At 33.7% G+C, this 27384-nt stretch overlaps 2 protein-coding genes across 2 annotated transcripts; both read right to left on the bottom strand.

The window, feature by feature from the left end:
• Positions 1–4910: 4910 nt before the first annotated feature.
• On the bottom strand, positions 4911–5624 carry LOC125050265 (alpha-(1,3)-fucosyltransferase C-like; the record flags this gene model as incomplete). The annotated part of the gene is made up of 1 exon (XM_047649992.1): positions 4911–5624. A coding segment is annotated over one exon (714 nt), but the record flags the coding sequence as incomplete, so codon positions are not given.
• Positions 5625–8840: 3216 nt separating this feature from the next.
• Positions 8841–27035, bottom strand: LOC125050312 (adipokinetic hormone/corazonin-related peptide receptor variant I-like). The gene is made up of 5 exons (XM_047650060.1): positions 26747–27035; positions 16955–17111; positions 14146–14336; positions 11104–11162; positions 8841–9308 (listed from the first exon to the last, which is right to left on the bottom strand). The coding sequence occupies exons 1-5, from the start codon at positions 26829–26831 to the stop codon at positions 9204–9206; spliced, it is 597 nt and encodes a 198-aa protein (XP_047506016.1). The 5' UTR covers positions 26832–27035; the 3' UTR covers positions 8841–9203.
• Between the last annotated feature and the right edge of the window lie 349 nt (positions 27036–27384).

Here is a 27384-nt window from a genome sequence, read left to right as displayed (position 1 = left end):
GCATGCAGCCGGTTGCCGCGCGGCCAAAGTCGGATGCTACCCAACTTTGGGGCTTTAGTTACTTGCGCCTTAGCCGAATCATTTAGATGGTCGATTTACGCCGCGCGGCAAAAATCGTGCGGCTATAGTCACCCGTGTGAACCCCCTATAAGCGTGACTATGTAAGTACGTGCCCTGGCTGTACAGTTTGATCACTTATAAGCGTGACGATTTCCTAAATCGTCGGAGTGCCCCGAGAGCATAGCCAGACGTCGGTACTCTCTCTCTGATTGTTAAATTGCCCTCATTATATAGCAATTAACATAATAATTATTTCGTAAGAGTGATAAATACAGAGTAAGTCAAATATCTTCTATTATTTCGAACCCCCGATGTCCCAGGAACCGTACACAGTAAAAGAGAAGACACTGATTGTTTCTATCTAATATATAAAATTCTCGTGTCACAGTTTTCGTTGCCATACTCCTCCGAAACGGCTTGACCGATTTTGATGAAATTTTTTGTGCTTATCCGGTAGCTATGAGAATCGGCCAACATCTATTTTTTATCCCCCTAAATGTTAGGGGTAGTCCACCCCTAAATTATTTTTTTTTAATTTTTAGATATTTTTTTTTGTTTTTATTTTTTTATGATACAGCATTACAAAAACACATACAACCCCTAATTTTCACCCTTCTACGATCAACCCCTATTTTTTATTATAAATGTATACATGGCAAAACAACGTTTGCTGGGTCCGCTAGTAAAATATAAATTTGACCAAAGATTCTGAAAAACCTAGGCTTAATAAGTCTATGCCTTGATTTTTATACTGTCGCTGGCGAAGTCGCTATCATAAATGTATAAAAATTATTCTAAAGTTATATACTGTTATAAATTTACAATGTACGTAATAAATTAAAAAAGGGGTTATATATTATTCATGACAATCATACAACTATTTTAGAGTAAAATAGGTCTTAATAAATTTTCTTTATTGGTAAAAATTTAAAATATTAAAATTTTAACACCTCAAACATGAGTTAAAATTTACCACTGCACTTAATATTATTATTCAATCTTTATTTAGTCAGCACTGGCATTCATAGAAGGTTAGTCGGGTGCAACCTAATATGATTTAGGTTACTAAAAAAAATGTGTGCGTGTACTAGGTGTACACACGTAAGAAGTAAAACTTCTTTATGACCTTATTGGAAACTATTTCTTTAAACACAGTTAATTTTGATACACTGCCTAGCATACAATTTACAAATTAATTGCTGCAAATTGCGATTAGCAAATTTCAAGTCGAAAATGTTATCCGTTGTCAAACTTTAAAGTCAAAAACATACTATATGTCATATTTTAATGCCGATAAAGAAGTTTGACTTCAAAAAGCAACATGGCGCGTAACGGAAAAATGTGACGCGTAACGCAAAAATGTTACACAAATTTTTTTTCCAACCCCGATAAAGAAGTTTCACTTCAAAAATTTTAATGCACATTTAATACTTTTCACAGTGTTCCACATGTTTTCCTAAAAACAGTTATCCTTATGACGTGCCATTCCACCACACCCTGAAGTCTCTCCACACACTTACTTCTTGCACCTTCTCTTCGTCATTGAGAATCTTACAGAGGTTGCAAACATCTGGTCCATCAGTACCTTCGCCATCGAAAGAAATCGTAAAACTTCGTCTTGTTTTCAAGTATGCTATTTATCTCGGTTGCAAGTGCTGTTGGGCCTAAGACTTTTGCGTCAATGTAACTGCCATCCGGTAGAAATCTAAATTGAAACGAAAATTATTTGATAAAATTATTTAAATTAAAACGTGTAATCTATTTATATAAAAATGAAACCCGTTTTCCGTTGTCACGACATAACATGAAAACGGCTTGACCGATTTGTCTGATTCTTTTTTTATAATATTCCTTGAAGTACGAGGATGGTTCTTACGGAGATAAATATTTAAAAAAATTGAGTGAAAAAGTCTAAAAACAACACTTTTCTATATTCCCATACAAAATATTCGTAATAATACTTAAAAGTCAATTTGAACTTTAATACCATATAAAACTAAACACTACTACCAAATAAAGCTAAAATGTTAGTGGAGGGGTTCCGGGATGGTAAATTTTTATTTTTTGACATGTATCTGTTGTCTTATCAACTTTCTTTTTTTTATCTTACTAGCTAGGCCGGTGTCCCGATTAGCAGAATGAGTATTTAAGTATTTAAAATAAAGACTCGACTGTTAGGCGGTACGACGTTCGCCAGGCCAGCTAGTAAACGATATAAATCAATATACATTCTTTAGGGTTTATATAAAAAAATGCCAACAGAAAGTTGATACGAGCCGTAATTCTTTAATACAGAAAGGCCAAATGCATTTTCTATAAAACTTTTCTTATGGCATAGTAAGTGTTCATTAGTTACGAAATGAATTTTATTTCGGTTTAAGGGCAATAGCGCACTAGCGGCCAGCAGCGGCGAGGTCGCGGCGGCCATCGAGATAGAAACCATAGTATGAAATCGCCATATAGCACGCGCACCTGGCCGCACGCGGCCAGCGGCCACACCGAGCCGCAGCGGCCAGCGAGATCGAAGCGACGCATTTGCGGCCCGTCTTCGGTCGCTGCGGCCACTGGGATCAATTGCATTGTAGTTAAATAAGCAGTGTGCGCGCACTAGCCGCGGCGGCCGCACGTATTGTGGAACTACAGCGTGTTTTGTAATCATTGCGATGTCTTTCGACACGGAAAGATTTATAACCGAGATTGAGACAAGGAGGGCGTTGTGGGACATGTCCTGTGAAGACTATGCCAACCGTGACTTAAAGAGGATGATGTGGGAAGAGATTATAGAAATATTATAATAAATTTGTAGTTGGCATCGCATATAGCCATCAGCACAATAGAGAAATAGTTTTTGGACCCAATATTTTTTCCTTTTCTTTTTCTGCTTCTTACTAAGATACAAAAGCACTGCTATTTCCTCAACGTCCATTTTGAAGCGCGCTGTATAAGCAACTGACTATCGTAGCCGCAGTTTTGGCCGCGTTGCAAATCGCAACCCTTGCGGCCGGGCCGCGCGTCTGGCCGCTAGTGCGCTATTAGGGTAAAAGCACACATACATGCCTTAACTTGCCGCTTCATAACTCATCGCTTTACGACTCGTAACAATAACGTACCATTTAGATAAGCAACTCTTTTATTACATAATATTTTAAAGTATAAATTAATATGAAAATATTAACATCACCGACGAAACACTTTTATATTACATTGCACCTATAAGGATAAAGAAATAATTAATAAGATGATAATATACGTATTTTAACTTCTCATTTACATGTTGTTGACTAACACTCAGTAATTATTTTTGTTTTAAACACGCGACAAAGGTAATTAATTGTCTTAATTTTATTACATAATATTTTAAAGTATAGATTAATATGAAAATATTAACATCACCGACGAAACACTTTTATATTACATTGCACCTATAAGGATAAAGAAATAATTAATAAGATAGAGATAATATACGTATTTTAACTTCTCATTTACATGTTGTTGACTAACACTCAGTAATTATTTTTGTTTTAAACACGCGACAAAGGTAATTAATTGTCTTAATGATAATAATGAGTATGTTCGAAATACATTTTATTAATTTTATAAAATTGATGAGGGTGATGCCAAATATTTACACACGGCCGATCGACACATTTTTTGTTAGTCATTGTTGAGCTTCTTTCGGGTTACGTGTTCTCGTGCATCTAGCTTTTTTTATTTGGATATATACTTTTTGTTAATTATAGTTGATTATAGACACGTCCACTATTTAAAATTGTATAGTGAGTGTTTATTGCGTGTTTAAGAACTATTGTGAGGCAAGGTATCAATTATCATCAGTCTAACCTCTTTTTGTGCCCATAGTAACACTAATCCAAATCCTTACGGCTGATAATATATGTGTGCCTATTTTCCTGTAAGAGAGACATTGACGAGGTATGTACTCAGGACTTATTATTTTAATATGAATTGTGTATCGACGGCCACCGAACCGTTCTTTGTGGTACAGAGTATTATGACTTCCAAGGCTTATAAGCCATGTTACTTTGACACAGGTGTATCATAAAATAATTAAGATGAATGTAAAGCAAAATATGGCACGTTGCGTAAATTGTCTTTCTAAATCTATGAACATATAATATTATTCGTAGATCAAAACAAGAATCAAAATTAAATTCTGCTTGAAATAGTCTCTGGCACCACGATTCAATTGAAGTAATTGCTTTAGGTCAATTACTTAATTAAGTACTCTTTGCTATCCGTAATTAAATCTTTCTACCGTTAAAAACAGTTTCGAGATAAAATTATTTATTCTTATAATAAATAAGATATACCAACATTTGCTTATTGGATTTCCGCACAACAAACACGATTTGAGTAAAAAGAATAAGGGAGCTGCTCTTTACACAAGGTAATATACCTTGTGTAAAGAGCAGCTCCAAAACAATAGGAACGGCATAATTGTTTAAGGCTGTTAACAATTTTTCAGTTACATAATCTTCTGGGAACGAATTTTCAAAAGATAAAAATGGTAATCATCTTTAATCATTTTGAAGCAAGATTTTTCTCGTTGTTTCTTGGGCATATTAAGCTTTTTTTTTTTCTGAGGAAATGCGTTACGCATACCCTCCCGCGGCACGGTTGACCTTGGTGGGGAAGGGTTATGTGGGACTCGCACAACAGTGCATACCCACTAAAACCCCACGGCGCCACCAGCAATCGCCCGGGGCAGGACACGGTAACAGCGTAGCCTTGTCCGCATCCAGCCACGCGATCATCCGTTAGTATCACGGTCCTCTACGGCCACAAATGATGTGGAATGGACCTTGGCACAGCAAGGGCCACAAACAGGGTGTTTATAAAGCTGGGGGAGGTCGGGCACGATGCTTGCAGGGATGCGTCAGCATCCCTTCTGGGCATATTAAGCTACCACAGCTCCCATAAATATCCACAGATAAGCCAAATGCTTTTAGCTCATTATTCAGCCTCGAAAAATAATGTTCTCTACCACTTTTCGTTGAACAGTGAGACACAAACCACGCAACCGCTTTGGTCTTCTTTTTCAATTTTGCCTTTAAGCCCTCGCTGACTGGTGTCATATTCGGCCATACCATATCTACTTTAGGACCAACGAGCTGGCCATTTTTATCATAGATAGCTAGGTAACCCCATCGTATATCTGAATCCAATTTATAGGTCCACGTCCAATTAAAGAATCCGTCTAAATTTTCATGACACGCCGGAAAATTGTCCGGGGATTCCATTGCACCGAATATGAATTTTTGTCTCGGTGATCTCTGAGATGGCATTTGGAAAGGCCAAAGGTGTATGACATCCCTTCCGTTAATGGCAATTGCGTCGAAGTCCCTTTGATCAAGAAAATAACTTTTATCGTCTGTCACGTAACAATTTGTGTATTTGTATTTAACGAAGGCTGAGTTACCTTCTCCCATCCAATCAAACGGTGCTCTGAACCTGCGAGTCCATTGAAGTACATATTTCATGTTTTTGTGATTCAAATGGGTTATATTCTTCCGGCTTGCTCTTATAAGGTTCATAATCCGGTCAAATTAGACTAAAAAATAGGGGTAAGGTTACAATAATTCGCACTTGGCTGAATATTGGTAGGATTGCTCAATACACTATTATAAAGGAAATGTGAAAAGTCCTCATCGATCCGGCACGTGCAAAAAAATTTACTCCGGGTCAAAGATCACAAAAATGGGTTTTTCGCGATTTTCAGCAAAATGGTAAGTTTTATCATAAAATTAGTTTGGACAAAAATTGTAGATCAGATAATTATCTATAAAAAATGTCTTAATACTTTTTTTCCTAAGAGCCACCGTTTTTGAGATATCACGATTCAAAAAGTTAAAAGAGTTGTAATCGTCATTATATGTATAAGTACACCACGTATATACATCACTGAAGCCGTAATACAAGCAAAAATATCGTTCTATCGGTCAGTGTGACTTACACATATAAAATATGAAAATTTCGGGTAAAAAAATCCCAGTCCTTTATTTTCTACGCCAGTGTAACCTTCAGCAACATCGCTCTGGAGTGAAAACACGTGTTTATTGTAACCTATTTCGTGCTGTTGGAAAAGACTGGGGTTGGAAGTTGGTCGACAATTCATTAGAGCCAGTTCAGACTTTACTTCCACCTGCACCAGAAAAACTACTAAACACCATTTTTTGCAACTGTAAAAAGGGATGTAGTGCTAAATGTGGTTGCAAAAAAAGTTGGACTGTTTTTTTCTGTAGCATGTACTAACTGTCAAGGCCGGTCATGCTCCAATGTTGAATTGCCAACAATTGAAGATTCATTTGATGTTGACGAAGAGACATGCGATGTGTCATTATTGGGACAATTTATTAACACCCAGAATGAAGAAGATAAAGAAGAAGGAGAAGAAGGAGAAGGAAGATAAGGAAGAGAAGAAGAACAAGAACAAGAGAATGCAGAAGTTAATGATGATTTAGATTCAGACGGATAAATTTTCTTATTTTTTGTAATTTACACCCCTTACATCATTTTCAACCCTTGTCAATATCTACAGTTATTCAATAGTTTCAAATTAAACAGAATCATAAAAGATCAGTGGAATAGGCCTACCGGGGAAACCACATAAAAAAAAGCGCTAAGTACAGTACCTCAGAGGTGGCGTGGAAACGTGTGCATATTATGACGATTACAACTCTTTCAACTTTTTGAATCGTTATATCTCAAAAACGGTGGCTCTTAGGAAAAAAGTATTTGTGCATTTTTTATAGATAATTATCTGATCTACAATTTTTGTCTAAACTAATTTTATGATAAAACTTACCATTTTGCTGAAAATCGCGAAAAACCCGTTTTTGTGACCTTTGATCCCGAGTAAATTTTTTTGCACGTGCCGGATCGATGAGGACTTTTCACATTTCCTTTATAATAGTGTATTGAGCAATCCTACCAATATTCAGCCAAGTGCGAATTACTGTAACCTTGGATGTCTAAATTGACCGGACTATCATTTTAGTATTATACGTGTAAATTATATAAACAATCCAAAATAGTAGTAACAGCGAGAGCACCGCAAACATTTTTCTGACCAACCAACGATAACTCAACATCACATTATTTTTAAAGGCGGTTAAAAATAATTTATAACTACGTCCACTCTTGGCTAATCGAAGTTAATAACGACAATGTACACCATGTAATATGACCACAATTAACTTCAAATATGTGTGAGTAATATAAAATACGTAACATATTGTGCGCCACCACTGCTTCGATTAATACGTTACATAGTCCTAATGGGATGATAGATAGCTATAGCTGATAATAAAGATGGCTACAGGAAGAGTATATTAAATTTTAAACTCATAAGTGAAATTTTTCGCTGTCATCTATCTGACTTTATCGTTATAGTAATAGGTTAAAATTTTATATTATCACTTCCTGAATAAGATTTAGAAGTACTAATGACTGTTTTAATGGGGTCTCATCGCGGTAAGTTAACACATATTATTTTAATCAACACACATTGAAAATTTAGATTTCAAAATACAGGGACCGTAGGTCACTTTCGTGGCACAGATAATAATACAACGTAATATCACATTAAAACATTTATTACAAATAAATACATCTTATATACATTAACATTACGGATATTAACAATCGTTAAAATCATTAGTTCTTTATCAGTTATTTGCAAGTTTAATATATTCTATTTCATGTAATCAAATTATGCATACACCGTTTTTATTTTATCATTTCATAGATAAACAGGTTACAGGACACCGGGAAAATTACATCAAATATTTCTTTATATCCATACTAAAACACACACATACATATGTTTACATTTATGTGTATATTTTTTATTTGAGCTTATTTTTGTACAGCTATCGTAAGGTGAAAATTAACAAATTTTACAATTTTTTTTAAAGATATGTATTTAATCAAATAAAAGCTCGCTATAATAAGTAAACAATTGTAAAACTGTGATAATTAATCCGTACCCTCTTAAATGTAAATGCTTTTAATTGCCTCATTTGTGATTATTTATTTTATTTTCAATAATAATAAACATCTTTTTGTTTACACTTATCAAAATAAATGTTAGTTCGTTTTATCTTGTAAAGGATTGTAATTAATTAATCTATCTTACGTTGGCCCCTAATCTTGTTAAGAAATACGATAATTAATATAATATTAAGAAAATTACAAAGTCGCAAACATTTCACAATGATTAAAACATTTTTAAAATTTAATAAAATTGCACTTAAATAATAAATACAAACCAGAACAACCATTAGCATAAAACTATTGACATGGGACTAAAATAAACTAGTTTCACATAATTAGAAATTGTTTTAAATGTAAATAGCTTATATTGAACGAACATGCCTTGTTCTAAAAAATAAACTATGTTTTTATTTTGTAATGAATAATTAAAACGTATAACGTATGTGTGACTATGAAAAATATACGATTTATTATTATTTTTAGCAAATTTTTTCTAGTATCATTCAAGTTTTTCCTGGCACCAAATCTTGACGCCCATCATAAAATTAGAAAATCCGCATATTCAAAGTGGTGCCACTTTTAAAAGCTAGAGGTGGTTATTTTATATGTGTAAGAAAAAATCGGTTGTCTGTAAAGTCGGTTTACTGACGATAGTTGAACGTGACGTCATAAGATAATACTGATGGAATGGTTGCATTTTTCAAAAGAAATTTTTAATTTTGTTTGTTTGATAGATATTTTGTATGGATATAGAGAAGTAAGTAAATGGAAATCACAATTGAATTGATCGATCACAATATAATCGATATAATACGATATATACTTTATATACAGTATAGATGCCTAACGCTGCCGAACGCAGAGGCCGATTGTGCGTCTTTGTCGCTCGTTCCGCGCTCTCGCTTGCACTTTAAGCCTCAGAGCGAGGTAACGCCGCATGAGTCATGTTTTTTCGTGCGTGCAGCTGGCTCCATCGAATTAATAAAATGTTGTCACGTCAAAAATATAATCCATTAAGTAGTTTTCTTTAATCCTACGGATTCAATTTACACTGCAGTTGTCCGAGTCTTTATTTCGTGTAGGACCCGGCACCGCTCGTGTCTGGCGCAGTAGAGGCGTGGTGGTGGGTGTCAGGCAGGACCACGACAACGCGGTGACGTTTCGACGCGCTCTCCGACAGCAGTCAGAGAGGTATCAGCAAATCTCACTCCCAACTTTGGTTTCGTTGCACCATTCTAAAAATAGAAGTCGATTAGGGTCGTACAATGAAATTGTACGTCAAACATAAATTACAGATCGAATAACAGTAGTAATGTAGCTTTAACGCCCGAACCCAATAACCTATCTCTATCCATAATACACCATCTAGATAGTAATCTTAATCCAAATTATAACAAGTATGCCAATAACCAATCGACGGATCGCAATAGCCATTTGTCGATACAAGCTATCCATGGGAGGTCGTATCGGTGTCTGTGGATAGACCTTTGTATGAAAATGACAGTTGACGAAAGCTCGATTTCAACAGTTAATTATTTTAACAGTTTATCTTACACCAGTTTTTTAAATAATTAAAATAACAAATATGTTTTAAACATAAAAATGTATATTTTAATGTTATTTGTACGGTTTCATTTACTTTATTTGGTTTACATTGATTATCAAATATGAGTGAAAACTCGGTAAAATGTTTCGGCAAAGAGCATTTTATCCGTCACCAAAAATGGATTGTCTTCGTAGGGTTTGGTTATTGGGATGCAGATAGGAGATCGATCTACTGTCACGGTCTGATCTCAGATTGTTTACAAATACCCAATAACCCGATAATTAATCTGAGATTGTGGATTGATTATTGGGTTCGGGCGTAAGTGTCAATTAGGTGCTTTGATATGGTGTCATATTATATATTCATGAATCATTTTCAAATGCGTAACAATCTTTATTCACATTGTAGTTAATAAAATAAAAATTGATAAAATCTATTCATGAAATCGATTTTTGTTGTTATATACGAGTCAGAAAACGTTTGTTATAACAAACAATGCGATCTCTAGTTCAGCTTTTTACTGGAAATATCCAGTGTGCAAGTAAACATCTGAATAACGCCGCGAGCGATTAAATTTCGCATTCAGTTCGGAAGGAATTCATTCTCGATAAAACTTTATAGTCTTGCTAATATGTATTTCACTTGATAAAATATTAACGTTTAGTTTATTACATAAGTTATAGTCATAGTTTAACCCATCACTATGAAGTCATAAGAAGTTTTAATGGAGAAATGTGAGCGAAGTTTCTCATATCCGATTACGAGGGTACGTACCAATAATGGTTGTAAACCATTTGTTTACCTTTGATAACTAACTGTGTAAATTTTGTAATGTCAAATTTTCTTATGATTTTTAAGCATGCACACTTAAACATATAGTTATAGTATTAACTATATGTTTTACACCTTATAAATACATATTATACGTACAAGTACTATATACGTATATATAATATGTTATTATAGATTGGTTAAAAACGAGATCAGTAGAATGGAATTTACTATAGGTAATATAAATAAAATAACACAATTTTTTTTTAAATCTCCATGCCAAAATCTGTTTAGATGATTTGTTATCATAGAATAACAAATATAGTCATCGGCCAATTCAGCCACCATAACAAACCTAAACGTGCTATAAGTTGGAGAGAAAATATCATTTTGTGAAAAGTGAATTATCCCCGACTGTGACATAAACACATTTTCTCAGAAGCTGCGTTGCTATGGTTACCGAGGTTTTATTATTCACAACTAAAATGAGAGTAGTAGGCAGATAGAGGGTTTCAATAATCAATAGAATAACTTCGCTCATAAGGCAAACTAGATCTATATATTCACATAAAGAAAATATTTGAAAGAACAAGCATTAAAGTTACTAATTGATATTACGTATTCAGTTTTGTTATTCGTTTACAATATTCTTCATTTCGAATTATCAAATATGATAAAGCGAGCACAAAACTTTTTCATGTTATAAAACTCACCTTTATTGTATTAAGAGGATGCGTATCTTGCTTTTTGTTTTTTGACGAACTTGAAGTACCTGAAAACAATAAAAAAACATCCATTTAATAAAACTGGTTTATTAAAATTTCCATATTCACTATTTACAAAGGAATGTTTGCTCCATATATAGCTATACAAACTACTATAATTAGCAGGCAGGCCTATTGCTGCGAGTATTATAAAAGAGTCAAATAGCAGTTTTATTAAAAAAGCGCCTTGAACTGAAGGTAGTATGAGGTTTACGTAGGTACCTACTTATTCTCAGAACATACGCTATTCACAATTTATGTTAGTTTTAATGAAATTTGTTATTGAACTATCTTTTGTGGGAAAATATATTCAATGGCACATCTATTGGACATGACATATATCTTACAGAGTGATTTTTTATAAAACGATGACGAAAAAACATATCAAATGCTTTTATTATGATTTTATTTTATTTCATTTTTCTTACTTTCAATATTCCTACTTTAGACAAGTACAAGTGTACATTTAAAATTACGCATATATAGCTGAAAATGAATATGATATGAAAAATCTGGAGAATTCTTGGCTTCTACACAAAGACAATGAAAAGAACCTTACAACATTTTCCTGAAAACGGAATGAATGCAATAACGTCGACGTGAAAAAGAAAGAATCCTTGGTTTAGTTCTCAACCAGTGATCAGATTTTCCTATATTTTTGTAGGTGTTGTATCTATATATATCAAACGTAACTTATTCTTTATTACATAGCTATGTCGTTTTAATTTAACCGCTTAACACATAAGTAGTAAATATATACAAGGAAGCAAGAGATGTCGTCAAACGAACCTAAGGTACCTAGGTACTGGAGTTACGGTAGGGTTGTGGTAGATAAAACAATGCTTTCAGGCAAGGCTTAAAGCAGTTTTTACACAAACGGCCTATTAAAATGCATTTTAAATATACTTAATTAATTCTTATATTATAAGTGAAACAGTCGCATAAAATCAATTTTATACTATTTATTTATTTACACTTCGTTACCTTATAAGTAGGTAACATAAGTTATAAGGCAACGGGTGGCCTTATCGCTAACAAGCGATTTCTTCCAGGCAACCCTAATGTGGAACAAAAAAAGAAACACCTACAGAGGGTAAAGTAGAAGAAGTGCATAAACAATATATATTTTAATTCAATATTCTATAGAATAGATTTTTTATATACGATTACAATATTCATATTTGTATTACTTCAGACCGTAGAAGTTATTTTAAATCACTTTTAGGCACCTGTCGGTTTCCTACAATATTACAAAATTCCCGAAGGGGTCCAATAAATGTCTAATAGATGTAATGAGCAATTTGAAAATACATTGTTTATGTAGTCGTACAATGACGCTGCTAATTTATTTCAAAAAATCTTAATAGATAATCAATTATTTATAAAGAACATATTGTGAGTACAAAATTCAATCCTGTAGTAATATTATCTCAATGAACTATTGTTTGAAGTCCTGTCACTACTCGACGGGATTAGGGGCGAACAGATTTTGGCATCTACAAATTGAGTTCGTACTTTGATGTACTTAGATCTACCTTTGTTGTCATGAACCCAAGTACACGTTGACAGACAAACGCTGGCGTTTTGTGATATAGACACCTTTAGACGATGCTTTATTTTCGAGTACCGTATTTACCTTGCGCGCAAAACTTAAACTATATAAACTACCTACTACTACTACTACTACTACTACTACTACTATATAACCTTTAAACTATATAAGTAAGTGATGCAATCAATAAAAGTTCGCGTTGACTTAGCGTTAGAAAATTGTATTTCCGTAATAATTCGCGCTTAGTTTTTACTTCTTTTACTTCTTACAGTCCCTACTATGTAGATATGGGTTATACATTTGACGTTTTCCATAAATATGTTTCTTTCGGTATTTGAGTGTTTTTATTTTTATACTTTTACCATAAAAGAGTCAAAACAATTTTAGCGACTCACGGTCATGTGATCACTAAACTATTCCTTTCGTAACACAACTCTCTAATACGATGAAATTGGTTAAAATGTTCAGTCTATACAATATAAGCAAACTAAGGCAGCCTACGCACTGGCGACCATAGACGCGGCCAGGCCGCCGCGACCATGGTCGCTGGTGCGTAGGCAAGCGCGACATGCGGACATCAAATGTGAAAATCGCGTCGCATCAAATTAGACGCCGCGGCCAACGGTGGCCGCTGGTCGCTGGCCGCTAAGTGCGTAGGGGCTATAGCGATGGCCATATAAAGTCCAGAATTCACTGGCCGCCGCGGCCAGGTCGCGGCGACCATGGTCGCCAGTGCGTAGGCAGCCTTAAACTGAATATCAATGTTTCTTATTCTTGGATAATAGCTTAATTTGACGCCCCACAAGTCAATTAGAAAACAATTAATAATAATTGATCTTTTTATATATATAATTCTTCTGTGAGTGTGTATGTCACTGAACTTCACTCAAACGACTGGACCGATTTTGATGAAATTTTTTATGTGTGTTCAAGGGGATCTGGGAATGGTTTAGATTCACAAATCAGACCGCCAGATGGCGCTGCAGTCGATACTTTCATACTTTGCTTTACTAATCGCTTGAAATATCATGCAGGACAACGTCTGTCGGGTCCACTAGTACTCATATAATTTTTTCGTTGTCAGCCTTTAAGATACGCTCTTCTGTTGAAGGCCCAGTCTCAACCGTTTGGAAATACCTGGAATCGTAGCTGGTTCCATAAAGTGCGCGTCAGTGAAGTATTTTAAACGCGCCATCGTGGAACGCCAGACGTCAAGGTGAAACGGGTGGAGTTTATCTTTTGTATCATAGCGTAAACATAATTTGTCTAAAAGAGAACTAAAGAGAGGGATTGGAGAAGCAATGTAAGGAAAAGCTTAAAAAGTTTTTTCCTTACGTTGATTGCTTACACCATGTATGAATAAACATATTATATTTTTATAACGGCCTGCACAATAGCGATACTATTTTAAAAGCAGTGTTATATAAAATAAAACATACCTATCGTATCAGATCCGCTACCAGGTATGCAAAAGATATTCTTGAGAAGCCGTTGCAAGGATCCGTTTACTTTCAAGGTGTAGGTGCCGTAGACTAGGGGATTCATACAGGAGTTGGAGACGGCCATCGCGAACAGAAGGTCCTGAACTTTAGGTGGTACTTGCGATGCTGACTCACGGTCCACCATGTACCTGATGAATAAATGTAGCTGTTTGAAAGTTGTTTTTTTTATCAAAAACCTAATGTTTTCATAAAATCTAAATTAATAATTTTTATAGGATTATAAAGGTTGTATCCGCAATGCGTGAACAAATAATGTAGGGCTTATGTCCGGTGTCCGTCGAGATGCGACGCAAAAGTGTAGTAAAAGAGATTAATTAAATAAATTACTTATTCATATTAAGTAGTACATTTAGAAAAAAAATCATAGTTTTCTAATTTTTTAAATTGTCTATATACTTAACTTCTTATTTAATAATTATTTTAATTTCTTATTTATTAGATGAGCTTAAAATCTACTGAGGATTTTAAATATCCAAATAAATAACACTGCTGCTGTTAAAAGTCAAGTTTAACCAACTTTTCTTTAATAAACATCCGTTTTTGTCGGGAAAGTTGCTTGCAGAGTAAGTTTTTGGCATATGCAAATCGAACATATTGAAACAAAACTACTTTTAGACTGCCTTCGCAATATAGTCCGATGTATTCCACATAACGCATTAATTAAACTGCATTTATATTAACATGGAAATTTGAGGCACCGCCCTAAAAACAAAACCCATGGAAATACAGAGACTACAAGACAAATGAAACAAAATGTTATTTAAATACGATAACATAAACTATTCTAGATGAATTTATCACAGCACACAAATAATGAACATTTAGAAATTTTATCCAAATTATTTAACAAAGCTGTGTACAATTTCTTCCATTAAAGCAATGAGCGCTGTCACACATACTCAACGGGCTAGTAATTTAGTCGAACTATGGAAACAAGGCTAGTAATTTCGAGGGAACACTTCTTTATAGCATTTCTTTAATAGCTTGCCTAATACTGTTGAAAGTCTGCATACACCTCTCTCCAAAAAACTAAGCAATACATATTGTCTAAATACAGGTACAGGCACTGCACACATAGGAACATAAATAGAGATCACGTTTAAATAGACTTTCATAAAAGAGAATATTATAATCTTTCTTTAAGATTTAATATCTTTTAACCTTTTGCTTAGAAATTTCTACGATAAAGTTATTTAGTTTAAAAGAACTAAAACAAAACTACTATACTAAACTGCACGTTTGCTTAAAATCTATTATTTAAGTTGCTATATGAGTGTTGTAGATCCCATACTCGGCCTCCGGGTCACGCTCGTAGTAATTGTATTACATGGTTGACTCCGGGAAAATACGTGAAATACGGAGATTAATTTACAGTACGTACAGGAAGGTATTTTTCTATATCATCCTGTTTTTATTAAATATATCATTGTCTTTGATTGACATAACTTTTACACATTTAAAGAAAAAACTTTTTGACCGGATTGAAGTTAATAAATATAATATAATAAATAAATATAAAATATAATAAATTTAAATTTATCCGACGTTTCGCGTGCTTTACAGCGTGCGTGGTCACGGTGACTGTCGAAAAAAATTAAAAAAAGTTAAAATTATGTTAAATTGTTGTAAATTTATAATAATACATAACTTCAATCCGGTCAAAAAGTTTTTTCTTTAAATTAAATATATCTTTGATAATCTAATCAATATTTTTTTAACCTATTTGAAAATTTAAGTTTTACTCTCTTAATCTAAACTTTCATTAATATGAATATAATTATTAATATTCATAGTTTTTATATTCACTTATAACTACTCCGAATTCGAAAGCGTTTGGTCAGTGATTATTACCGCAAGTTTCCGCGATTTTCAAATTAGAATTTTTCATTTAAAAGAGGGTATATTTTGTTTTATGGAAAGGAAAGTTTTCTGGATATGGAGAGTTTCTCGGTCATATAGAATACCTGTTATTCCAACATTCCTGCCTTAATAAATTGTCATTGCAACAAAAATGCTTTTAAAAAATTTCAGGAAGTGTAATTTAACGAATTGTGCAATTGTAAATGTCATCACCATGAATGAATAAAGAGTATTTTTTACTTTATGAAAACATTATAATTAAAAATAAAAATCTTTTTATTACACCTAATCTAACAAACTTAGACATTCTAATACTTCATTGAAGTTTACCTGACGGGGTCACACCCCGATTTCATTAAATTGTGTTTGGACGTTTGGCTAACCATATTAGGTTTTACTATGTTTAACGAAAATTCTTTAGGTAGAGGCTAAAATATTTAGTTAATTTGTTAGGGCTGTAGCTAAGACTTCAAGTCAGCCCTGCGATTCTGTAACTCACTTTTCGAACTCACACAGCTGTTTTCGCATCGGCGGTCGCTCTCAAATCAGTCGTGAAGCAGTCATTTTATGATTTGGCATTCCGAAAAGGTGGGAGCTTGTAGTTTATTGTTTATTAGAAAAGTGAGTTACAGAATCGCAGGGCTGATCCGAGGATTGACTTATTGAACGCAGGTAGGGTTTCGAGGTTCGACTACAGAAACATCTAATTTTTGAAATACAACATTTTGTAACAACGTAAAATACCCAATTCACCTAAATTTTTAAATCTGCATTGTACAACGCGCTAAGTTAATTATACTTATAAAATCTATGTGATTCTAAAATACTTATTAAAAACAAATGACAAAAAAATTGTCATAAAGTGAAAAAATTGTTTTACTCTTACCACATAGCCATAGTGACGTAAGGGAGCCAACACAGTGCGAAAACAAAGACAATGATGACGGTCATGCGCAGAGTTCTCTGTCTTGCTCGCTCCAACACCCGCCGGTCTGAACAACGTAGGCGCACTTGACCGATTCCATTTGTATGTTCATGTTTCTCTGTATAGGATAAAATTTTGTAAGTAGAGTTACAAAAATAATATTCAAAATTGTAGGTTCGGGAGCGTTCAAGTATTACGTAACGAATTTTGGGGGGGGGGGGGTAAAACGTTACGATGTGGGGCGGGGATTGAATTACGCGTTATTGTTAATATTATTTTCGACTTTCCAGTACTTTACACCGTAACTTTTAGGTTTAAAGAGTCTAGTCTAGGTGGTCACGAAACGTTTTACTATACTTGGGTACAGAAAAACGTTACGGCGCGTTACATGGGGGGGGGGGGTCAATAATCTCCAAGAATTGCGTGACGTAATACTTGAACGCTCCCTTTACTGACCGAGCCTTGATTTTATAGAAAGTTTTCGTTTTAAGAATTCGATTTAACTTATTATCGTGCTGCACTACAGTCTAACACCTTATTTATAATCAGTAATGCCTTTGGTTAAGCGAATGATGAACGAAGTCGTGCGTTTGATATCTATCAGTGCTCGTACGCTGTAGGAAAACATCGAATCTCATTTTTATAACTGCGGGGTAAGGCTTAGCCAGTGATCACTACTATTAAACAATTGTTAATGATTAATGCAGAAATCTCTAGAGGCTTTTAGCTAAGATACACAAGTGTTGTTAAATCAAATTGTCACGCTAAATTAACTTACATTCAAACGCAATTGAACGATGAAATACAATAAATAATCAATAGTCCATAATAAGTAAATAATTAGAGGAATGTCCGTGCATTTCATTTGTTAAATTCTAATTATTCGTACCGTTTTAACGTGAAATAAGCAATCAAAAATAATCCTTTCGTGTAAAATTCCTGTGGGTTCTATTTTGCTGTTAGTAATGCGTCCCAAATTGTTTTTTTTTATTCGTAGCTAAATGTTAGATGTCCGAAATTCAAACCACATATTATAGCAAATTTAAATACAAATTACAAAAATGTTTAGTTAGGACTGACTTGGTTCTCTCGTTATTAATTAAACAAATGCAAACAAACATTATCTACGTTATTTTAAGTTGTAAGATATTTGTAATAAGTTTAACAGTTTTGGCGAAGTATATTTTTAAATAATTTGTCTGAGCAATATTAAAGTTATCCTGTGTTTTATAGACATATTGGTTTTTTGGTTGCACAAGTTTATTTAAATCTACTTAGCAGTGTTGGCTTAGTAGCGTCAGCGTGTGACTCTCATCCCTGAGGTCGTAGGATTAATCCTCGGTTACACCATTGGAATTTCACATCTAACACTCGCTCGTACGGTGAACATCGTGGGGAAAACGGCATGTCTCAAATCCAAAAATCACGACATCTGTCAGACAGATGCCTGATCATCTACTTGTCTATGAAATAAAAATGATTAAAGGAACGGATGCAATCTGAGGCCAAGACCTATATAGGGTTGTAGCGCCACAGGGATATTATTACTTAAATCTAATTAAAGAAAAATAAGCACGGTAACGGGATATAGCTGTCTCGATTGAATTATCAACGAATCATATCGTTTCTATGTAGGATTGAAAGCTTTATACGTAATACTATATTATAAAATTAATAGAAACACATAATAATAAATAGTAGTACAAAGAATAACAACTGACAAATACAATAAAGCTATTTAGAATTAATGTTGCCGCCTAAAAGGGACGGTTTCAGCACATTTCAGAGCATAAAATCAGCTGCTTATTTTCTGTAGTCGTAATTTTAGAAGATAATAATTTATTTATTACTTAACATTAAATTATCAGTAAAAAATACACATAAAACGCAAGGAGACTGAGAGAGAACTAAAGGTGCTTTCGCTTCGAGCTTTACAGGATTTCTGTAAATTCAGATTAGGTAGGCTTTATATTTGTTTTATTAAAAAAAAAACAACGTGTAAATAAAAGCTTATCAAGCAATAATCGTTTTGAGTTGACACGCATAAAAGATTACAATATCTATTCTCAATTACGTAAAAAAATGACTGGACTGAATCTAAAGGAGTCACGGGACTTCAAACAATTTTGAGACAATTATTGGATAAAATTGTAACAACTTTAGCCTTTATTACTTATTAAAACTACACAAACTGTCATTCACATACATATTCATTTAGCGTTAGTGGGTCACGGCTGTCGAAAAGTGATTTAGTCTCAGTACAATAACATCGAAGTTACTACGAGGACACTAGATCTAATATAAAATTCAATCTCATTAGGCCTATTATTTATCTACGCCACGACTATAATTGATACTTTATATGCTAAAATAACACTACAAATGACATGCAAATCGAATAACATAATTAATATTATGTCGATAGTGGATACGATAATAGTGACATAATGCGAACATTGATATTAGTAGATAGTAGATAAATATTTATTTTTTATGTAGATAAATAATTTATTTTCATGAATTAAACAAACTTGTTCCTGTGGTCCTTTATGTTGGCGTACCATCTCTGTATGACACAAAGGTCGGTAGGTCGAGATACGCGTGGACCTGAGCGGTTCGTGTAAAATTGATTCAAAACTTAGAAAATATTAACAATTCAAATGAATCTCGAAAATAGCTTAAACACAGCAGCAACTTTTACACAATCAAAACAAGATGACACTATAAATTGAATATAACAAATACAAATATACAGTTTAAATAAAAGGATTATTCCAAAGTGTTAACTGTCCACGAAATAAATTATTTTCATTACTTGAAGTTTCAGACTACAACACGAAACAGAGCTCAAAGCAGGAATGACTATTTCGACTATTTCCGTTTAGGCTTTAAACGGTTTTCCTTTGTCAGTGTTAACACTTTTATCCTATACCTCACTGCGTAGGCAATATGTGCATTTTGAATTGCAGATTTAGATTTTTTTACTGAGAACGGTTCGTTTTAAATGCGCATGAGAGATTAATTTAATTTCTTTTTATTTCATACTTATGCAACAATTCGGAAAAGTTCAATAAATGTAAAAACTATATTATATATTTGTTATAAGGTATGTTATAAATGTTTGTGTACTTTTTACTGCCTAGGCTGTATCTGTAAATTATTTTTAAGCAAAAATACTTTTATGTCACAGAAGTTTTAATTTTTAATAAGTTAAATTTAATGTTACCTAAACTTATTTAAATCTTTATTATATGGCGAAAGTAATCATTAACCCTACATAAACGACTCTGAGAACTGCTGATGGCTAATTGTAATATTTAATTAATAATTGTAAATACCATTTAATAATTATCCGACTCTTTATCTTATTAAATAAATGTAACAGAGAACTACTCCCATGAATCGTGTAAACGTTCAATTATACGGGGTCGCATATTTGTTCTTCGTCCAAAGCGCTGTTAGACCCCAAACATTTAAGGACCTTCCGAATAATCGTTGCCATTACGATTTATAAAAAGCGTCGAAATATAACGTATAGTTTTTATTTATTAAGATATAAAAAATCTTTAAATTATTCCATTTTACAGTTAAACATTTTTATTCAAAACATAGTTAAGTTTTCTTGTTTTCGTATTTTATTCACACATTATTTCTGACGCTGAACCAAGATGGAGGTCGGAGGAGCACTCTCTCACTTTTCGTGGAATGTCAAGACACAATGAGTAAATTGGATGAAGCGACTCGAGAGTCGCACATCACATATATTTTCCCATGATCATATGTTGCACATAAGAATGTATTTTATAGTAAAACTAGCCGTTTCGCGCCCGCTTTGCTGGACGAATTAAAATAAATTTTATGTTTCATTTGTTTTATTTTTTTTCATATTTTTATTATTCTTCTTTTTAACTTCCCGCTAAGAAAATTGAAATATTTCGAAAATCGAGTTTTTAACAGATGTTGACGTTTAGAGGTTCTAGGAAGCCTCTTTTGTTTTTATTAGCGGGAAAATTTTTCATAAAAGTAAAACAGAAAAAAAAATGAAGGAACGTTGGAATTAAAAAAATAAATAGCCATAAACCATCTAGGAAAAATTTCGCATCGAATAGTGGTAGTTTCATGTCGATACGATCAGTGGTTTAAGCGTGAAAGAGCCTCAAACGAACACCATTTTCTTTTTATATATATATAGATAAACTACAGAAAATTTTATACTATTGAAAAATGTGATTAACGCGTTGATCCCCCTTAAGCGTAGTCACTACTTTTTAATTACGACAGTGACATGTCGTATTTTAATAACATTTCTCCAACAAAACAGACGAAGCCTTTATCACAGAGGAAATCGGAAACTTCAGGAGATATTCAAGTTATATTAGTTTTCAACTTATACAGACTCAAATTAAGCAAACATTTCATTCGAGAACTTAAGATGAAATGAAGTCTATATGTACGTAAAGTTTAACATTATCGAGAAATCTTGATTAAATAGGCTTCATTTCATTGTAAATGGGTTTTGTTAGACATATTAATTTATTTAAAAAAAAAATAGATTTGTTTATGTTTGTACTGGTTTATCATAGACATTATATATTTTTTTCTCATATTGTACTGCAGATGCTGAGGGAGATATTTATGTTTAATAATGCGTTGATGATAGATTTTTTTTTATATTTTTTTTTAAGCTAAAGCATGCATATACAGGGGTCTAGGCTCCGAATATGATTTTATCCTATTCGGTGTCGAGACCCTTGGTCCGTGAGACCCTTTTTAAGGAAATAGCAAAAGGGTTAGTCGACATCACAGGAGACCGAAGAGCTGGCAGCTCAAAGATTTAGTCTAGCTATTCAAAGGGGGAACGCTGTCAGTATCTTCGGAACCTTGCCTCCTTTTAATCTATATATATAAAAATGAAACCCGTTTTCCGTTGTCACGATATAACATGAAAACGGCTTGACCGATTTGTCTGATTTTTTTTATAATATTCCTTGAAGTACGAGGATGGTTCTTACGGAGAGAAAAATTAAAAAAATTGGGTAAAAAGGTTTCAAACAACACTTTTCTATATTCCCATACAAAATATTCGTAATAATACTTTAAAGGCAATTTGAACTTTAATACCATATCATAAAGTTCAAGTGCTAGTGGAGGGGTTCCGGGAAGGTAAATTTTTATTTTTTTGACATAATGTACGAGTAGCAGAATAAGTATTAAAAAAAAATAAAGAATCGACTGTTAGGCGATACGATGTTCGCCAGGCCAGCTAGTTATATATATTTTAGTTATTATATTTTAAGGTTAGGAGTTGGCAACACTGGTCGTAAACGTAAACACGTACAAAATTGAGCTCCGTAATTAAATAGTGAAAAGTGACAAAATACTGAACATACAACTACAATTCACCAATAAAGTTATAAGAAAAGTGCAAAGATAAGAAATACAGTTATAAAAACAGTGCGATTAAAAACTATATCGTAAAACAATCCCGAAACAACTTCTGATATCCCAGTAAAAAGTGAAAGTTCATAGTCCGCCATTACACAATTCAATCGTAATTCGCGTCTGACAACTGACATCTCATCTAGTACCAACCTACGCAGCAGTGCCGGGCAGTGTTGCAAGATTTAAAAAAAATATTAAAAGGTGTTACAATTTATTAATTCCACTTTTCCCTAAAATGGATAAAAATATCGAAATGCTTTGGGAAAAATTAGAGGAAAAATTAAACCAACAAACTCTAACTATAACATCAGCTGTAACCACAAACGTTATGGAAGCGATAAATGATAAGATGGATTCAATTATTCAAGAAAACAAAAAATTAAAAACTCAGATTGCAAAACTTGAACAAAAACTAGATCAAATGGAAATAGATAAAAGAAAAAAGAATTTGGTATTTTTTGGAGTTGAAGAAAAGGGAAAAAGGGAATCTGAACTGGTAGACTATATCAAATAAATTGTAACAGATACAGGTTTACATCTAGACAGCCAAGAAATAAGCAATGTCTACAGAATTGGAGCACAAACTAACAAGAATCGGCCAGTTGTCGTTTCCTTGTCGACAAATTGGAAAAAACATTTGATACTTAAAAATAAATCCAGCCTTCCATCTGGGATCTATGTAAAAGAAGACTACCCGAAACACATATTAGAAACCCGAAAGCAACTGCAACCAAAAGTAGAGGAAGAAAGAAACAAGGGTAACTTTGCATATATCAAATATGATAAGCTAATCGTTAAGAAACCAAATGATCCAGGCCGTGAAAAAAGGAAGCGGGAACAGAGTGGCTCGCCGATATCACCTACACAAAAGAGGTCAAACCCTAACAAAGCAACGATGCCAACTGCAACGAATACAAAGGATGTAATAAAACCTAATTTATTAAATTATATAGCAAGGGGAAGGTCTAGCTCACTTTCAGAGGTATCAAAAAACAACTAACTGCCCCCGACAACCGGAACAAAAACAATGCTAACTGTAGATCAACACCAACAAAGGACAACGAAAGAAAACATGCACCAACCACCCCAAGCCGGCTGGTCACCGTGGGGCTCAGCGACTACTACCCTCCATCCAACAAATACATATAGCAACACATATAACAACACTTAACAGCAACACACAGTATGACCAAAACCCTCCAATGATCACACCAACGGAGCAGGGAAACACCTTGCATAAAAACAAATTAATGATCGCAACATACAACGTCCGAACCCTCTCATCGTATGACCGTTTGCTCGAGTTTGAAGAGGCTATAAGAAATATTAAATACGATATCATCGGAATATCTGAAATGAGAAGACATGGAAATAAAATAGAAGAGTACGAAAATTTTATACTGTGCTACATAGGGCAAACCCCTGGCAAACATGGAGTTGGCTTCATTATAAATAAGTCTCTCAAAAAACACATAATAAGCTTCAATGGCATAACAGAGCGATTGGCAACACTAAACATAAATATACAGGGACATAAAATATCCATTATACAAGTTTATGCACCAACAGAAGCGGCAAGCGACCTTGATATAGAAGAATTTTACACTACAGTTGAGAAAGCCTTGGGCACAGCGCAAAAAACCATAATATTAATGGGTGACTTCAACGCCAAGCTTGGAACCCCCAAAGACTAGTAAAGTTTGCGCTCCAACACAAATTAATGATAATAAACACATGTTTTAAAAAAAGACAGAGCAAAAGATGGACCTGGCGATCTCCTAACGGACAATACAGAAACGAAATCGATTTTATCTTGTCTAACCAACATAGAATATTCCAAAACATCGAGACGCTCAATCTGAACTACAATTCCGATCATAGAATAGTCAGATCAACAATAACACTAAACAAACAAAAAATATCAAGAGCCAAGTTTACAAACAGCCAAAATAGCAAATTAAAGAGCGAAGAGGAAATAAGTAAGTTCAACGAAAACCTAATATCACAGCTATCTACAACTAGCTGCGAAAACACCACGGTACAATACTGCTACGACATGATAGAAAAGGCTATCACTTTTAGCTTGAAACAAGTTCGCCCAAAGAGAGAAGAAAATAAACAACATAAAATACTATCGGCAAGTACAGTAAGGCTACTAAAAAGAAGGAAGGAACTACAGAAAACTAAAAACAAATCACGAAGTCAGAAAAATGAATTGTCCGCAATATACAAAGTAGTCAATAAGTATATAAAAGCAGACTACAAAAGATATAGGAAAGACACAATAAAAGAACATCTACAAAGAAATGGAAGTACAAAGAAGGCCTATAAGAAGCTCAAAACTAATACATCATGGATAGAAGGACTGAGGAAAAAAGATACAGAAATGTACACTAGAGGCGACATCATATCTACCGCAACAGAATTTTATAGACATCTTTACAGAAACAGAGACACGAAATCATTTAATCTTGTCACAGAAACAGATGCTACACCTAGAAATAACGTTAAACTCATAGACGCAACAGAAATAATTGAAGCAATAAAGAAACTGAAACTAGATAAAAGCCCTGGTTCAGATAATATTACGAACGAAACACTAAAAATTGGACACAAAACTCTAGCACTGCCGCTAGCGGAACTGTTTAACAAGATCTTGCAAGAGTCGGAAACACCTTCCCAATGGTCCAAATCCAACATCATACTAATTTACAAAAAAGGCGACCCGAAGGATATCGGAAACTACCGACCAATCAGCTTGCTGCCGAGTCTATATAAACTTTTCTCCACAATTATAAACATAAGGATTAGAGACACATTGGAAAAAAAACAGCCAGTGGAGCAAGCAGGCTTCAGAAGGGGCTTTTCAACAGTCGACCACATCCATACCCTTGAGTTGATAATGGAAAAGTATCAGGAAAAACAAAGAACACTCTATATATCATTCATAGACTACCAAAAAGCCTTTGATACAGTAAGACATAACAGCATCTGGGAAAGCTTGAAAGAACAGGGAGTAGAGGAAATATATATAAAAATCATCAAATCCATATACAAAAACAATAAAGGTAAAATTAAGCTTGAAACATTAGGCCCTAGTTTTCCAATAGAACGAGGAGTAAGACAAGGGGACCCGCTGTCTCCAACAATATTCATAGCTGTTCTTGAGTCGATCATTAGCAAGCTAGATTGGAGTAAACAAGGTCTATACATAGACGGTACTTACTTGAGTCACCTGAGATTCGCGGATGACCTAGCACTGTTATCCGAGTCATCTTCCCAACTACAGAGCATGGTAGAAACCCTGAACCAAGCTAGTGGAAAAGTAGGCCTAGAGATGAACATTACAAAAACTAAGATAATGACAAACAGCTCTCAAAGACCAATAACAATCAATAACAAACCATTGGAATACGTTGAAGATTATGTCTATCTGGGAAAAACCATAAGTTTTCACAGAAAAAATAAAAATACAGAAATAGAGAAAAGAATAAAATTAACATGGAACAAATTTTGGGGTCTCAAGGAAATTTTTAAAGGTGATCTACCACAAGACATTAAAACCAAAGTCATGAATTCAAGCCTCTTGCCTTGTTTGACATATGGTTGCCAAACGTGGAAATTCACTGCTGAAACAAGAAAAAAGATAATCGTCTGTCAGAGAGGACTCGAAAGAAGTATGCTAAAGATCAGAAAATCAGATAAAATACGTCATACTAAAATAAGAAAAATAACCAAAGCAACAAATGCTTTAAGCTACGCAAAAAAACTGAAATGGAAGTGGGCAGGACATGTTGCCCGGCTAACTGACCATAGATGGACTAAAAAAGTAACTTTCTGGAAAGGCCCACTAGGCAAAAGAACAAAAGGTAGACCTATTACGCGATGGGAAGACGACATAAAAGCGATAGCTGGTCGAAATTGGAGTGAAGTGGCCGAGGACAGAGATAAATGGGCGTCACTGGAGGAGGCCTACACCCAACTTGGGGTTCCAGTAGATTAAATATTTAAAAGGAATATATATGTATATATTTTTTTTAACTAATATAGATTAATAACATGAACTAACACTAAAAATAAATTGTAAGAAGTGTAAACTTATATAATACTGGAGATAAAAGGCTTTTTTTTTTTTTTATTTTTTTTTATTTATTTATTTATTTTAAGGTTAGTTATTTTTTTTCTTTGTTGATAGTTATATTTGACATGATGAAAAAAAATTTATTCAAAAACTCCAAAATTAAATATATACCATTTGTATGATTTATTTTTATGAATATATTTAAACTAAACAATGAAACCCTTATTTACCTGTAATCCCCTTGCTGCTGGCCTGTATCTCATAGAAGATGCGTACATAGCAGGCGGTGATAACGAGCAATGGCACGAAGTACATTGCGCAGACACAGAAAACATTATAGGCGACCTCCAGTTGGTAATTTGTGAATGCACCAAACGATACACACTGCTCGAATGCCGCTACGTAAGGATGTCTCTTTACTCGGAATATGAGGCTCTGTTGAAAACAGTTGTCTGTTTATTAAACTGACTTATTTATTTGTAATAATTATAAAAAGGATTAGTCAGATTTTGTCACCAATGTGTACATTATTTGGCACTATTTCAGCAATATAAAAAAATATATGTAGGTATGTATCTATTGAAAATTTCAATTGATGTTCTTAAAATTATAAAAATTATAATTTATAACATTCACTAAAACTTTATTGTATACCATTCATAAATTATTAGGTCCTTACATATGAAATTGGCGTTTTGTATGGGAGGAACAAAAAGTCGAATATTTTTAAATATAATATATTTAATTAATCAAAGTATGAACCATTGTTTTCTATGCACTTTTGCCATCTCATAGGTAGTTCATTGATCCCTTTACTAAAAAAAACAGTCGGACGGGAATCAATAAAATCTGTGAAGGCGATTTGGAC

Source organism: Pieris napi, chromosome 6 (assembly GCF_905475465.1).
Source record: "Pieris napi chromosome 6, ilPieNapi1.2, whole genome shotgun sequence".
NCBI classification, from domain to species: domain Eukaryota; kingdom Metazoa; phylum Arthropoda; class Insecta; order Lepidoptera; family Pieridae; genus Pieris; species Pieris napi.
Note: the sequence above shows the minus strand (reverse complement) of the source record. Positions and strands in the feature narration are given on the sequence as shown.

Bases quoted from the DNA above. Each gene is read 5' to 3' on its own strand.
- LOC125050312 (XM_047650060.1), bottom strand. From the start codon at position 26,831: ATGTACTTCGTGCCATTGCTCGTTATCACCGCCTGCTATGTACGCATC. The intron at 17,112-26,746 runs GTAAATAAGGGT...TATCCTATACAG, and splicing joins CAGCAGCAAGGGGATTACAG to AGAAACATGAACATACAAAT. The intron at 14,337-16,954 runs GTAAGAGTAAAA...TTTATTCATCAG, and splicing joins TACGTCACTATGGCTATGTG to GTACATGGTGGACCGTGAGT.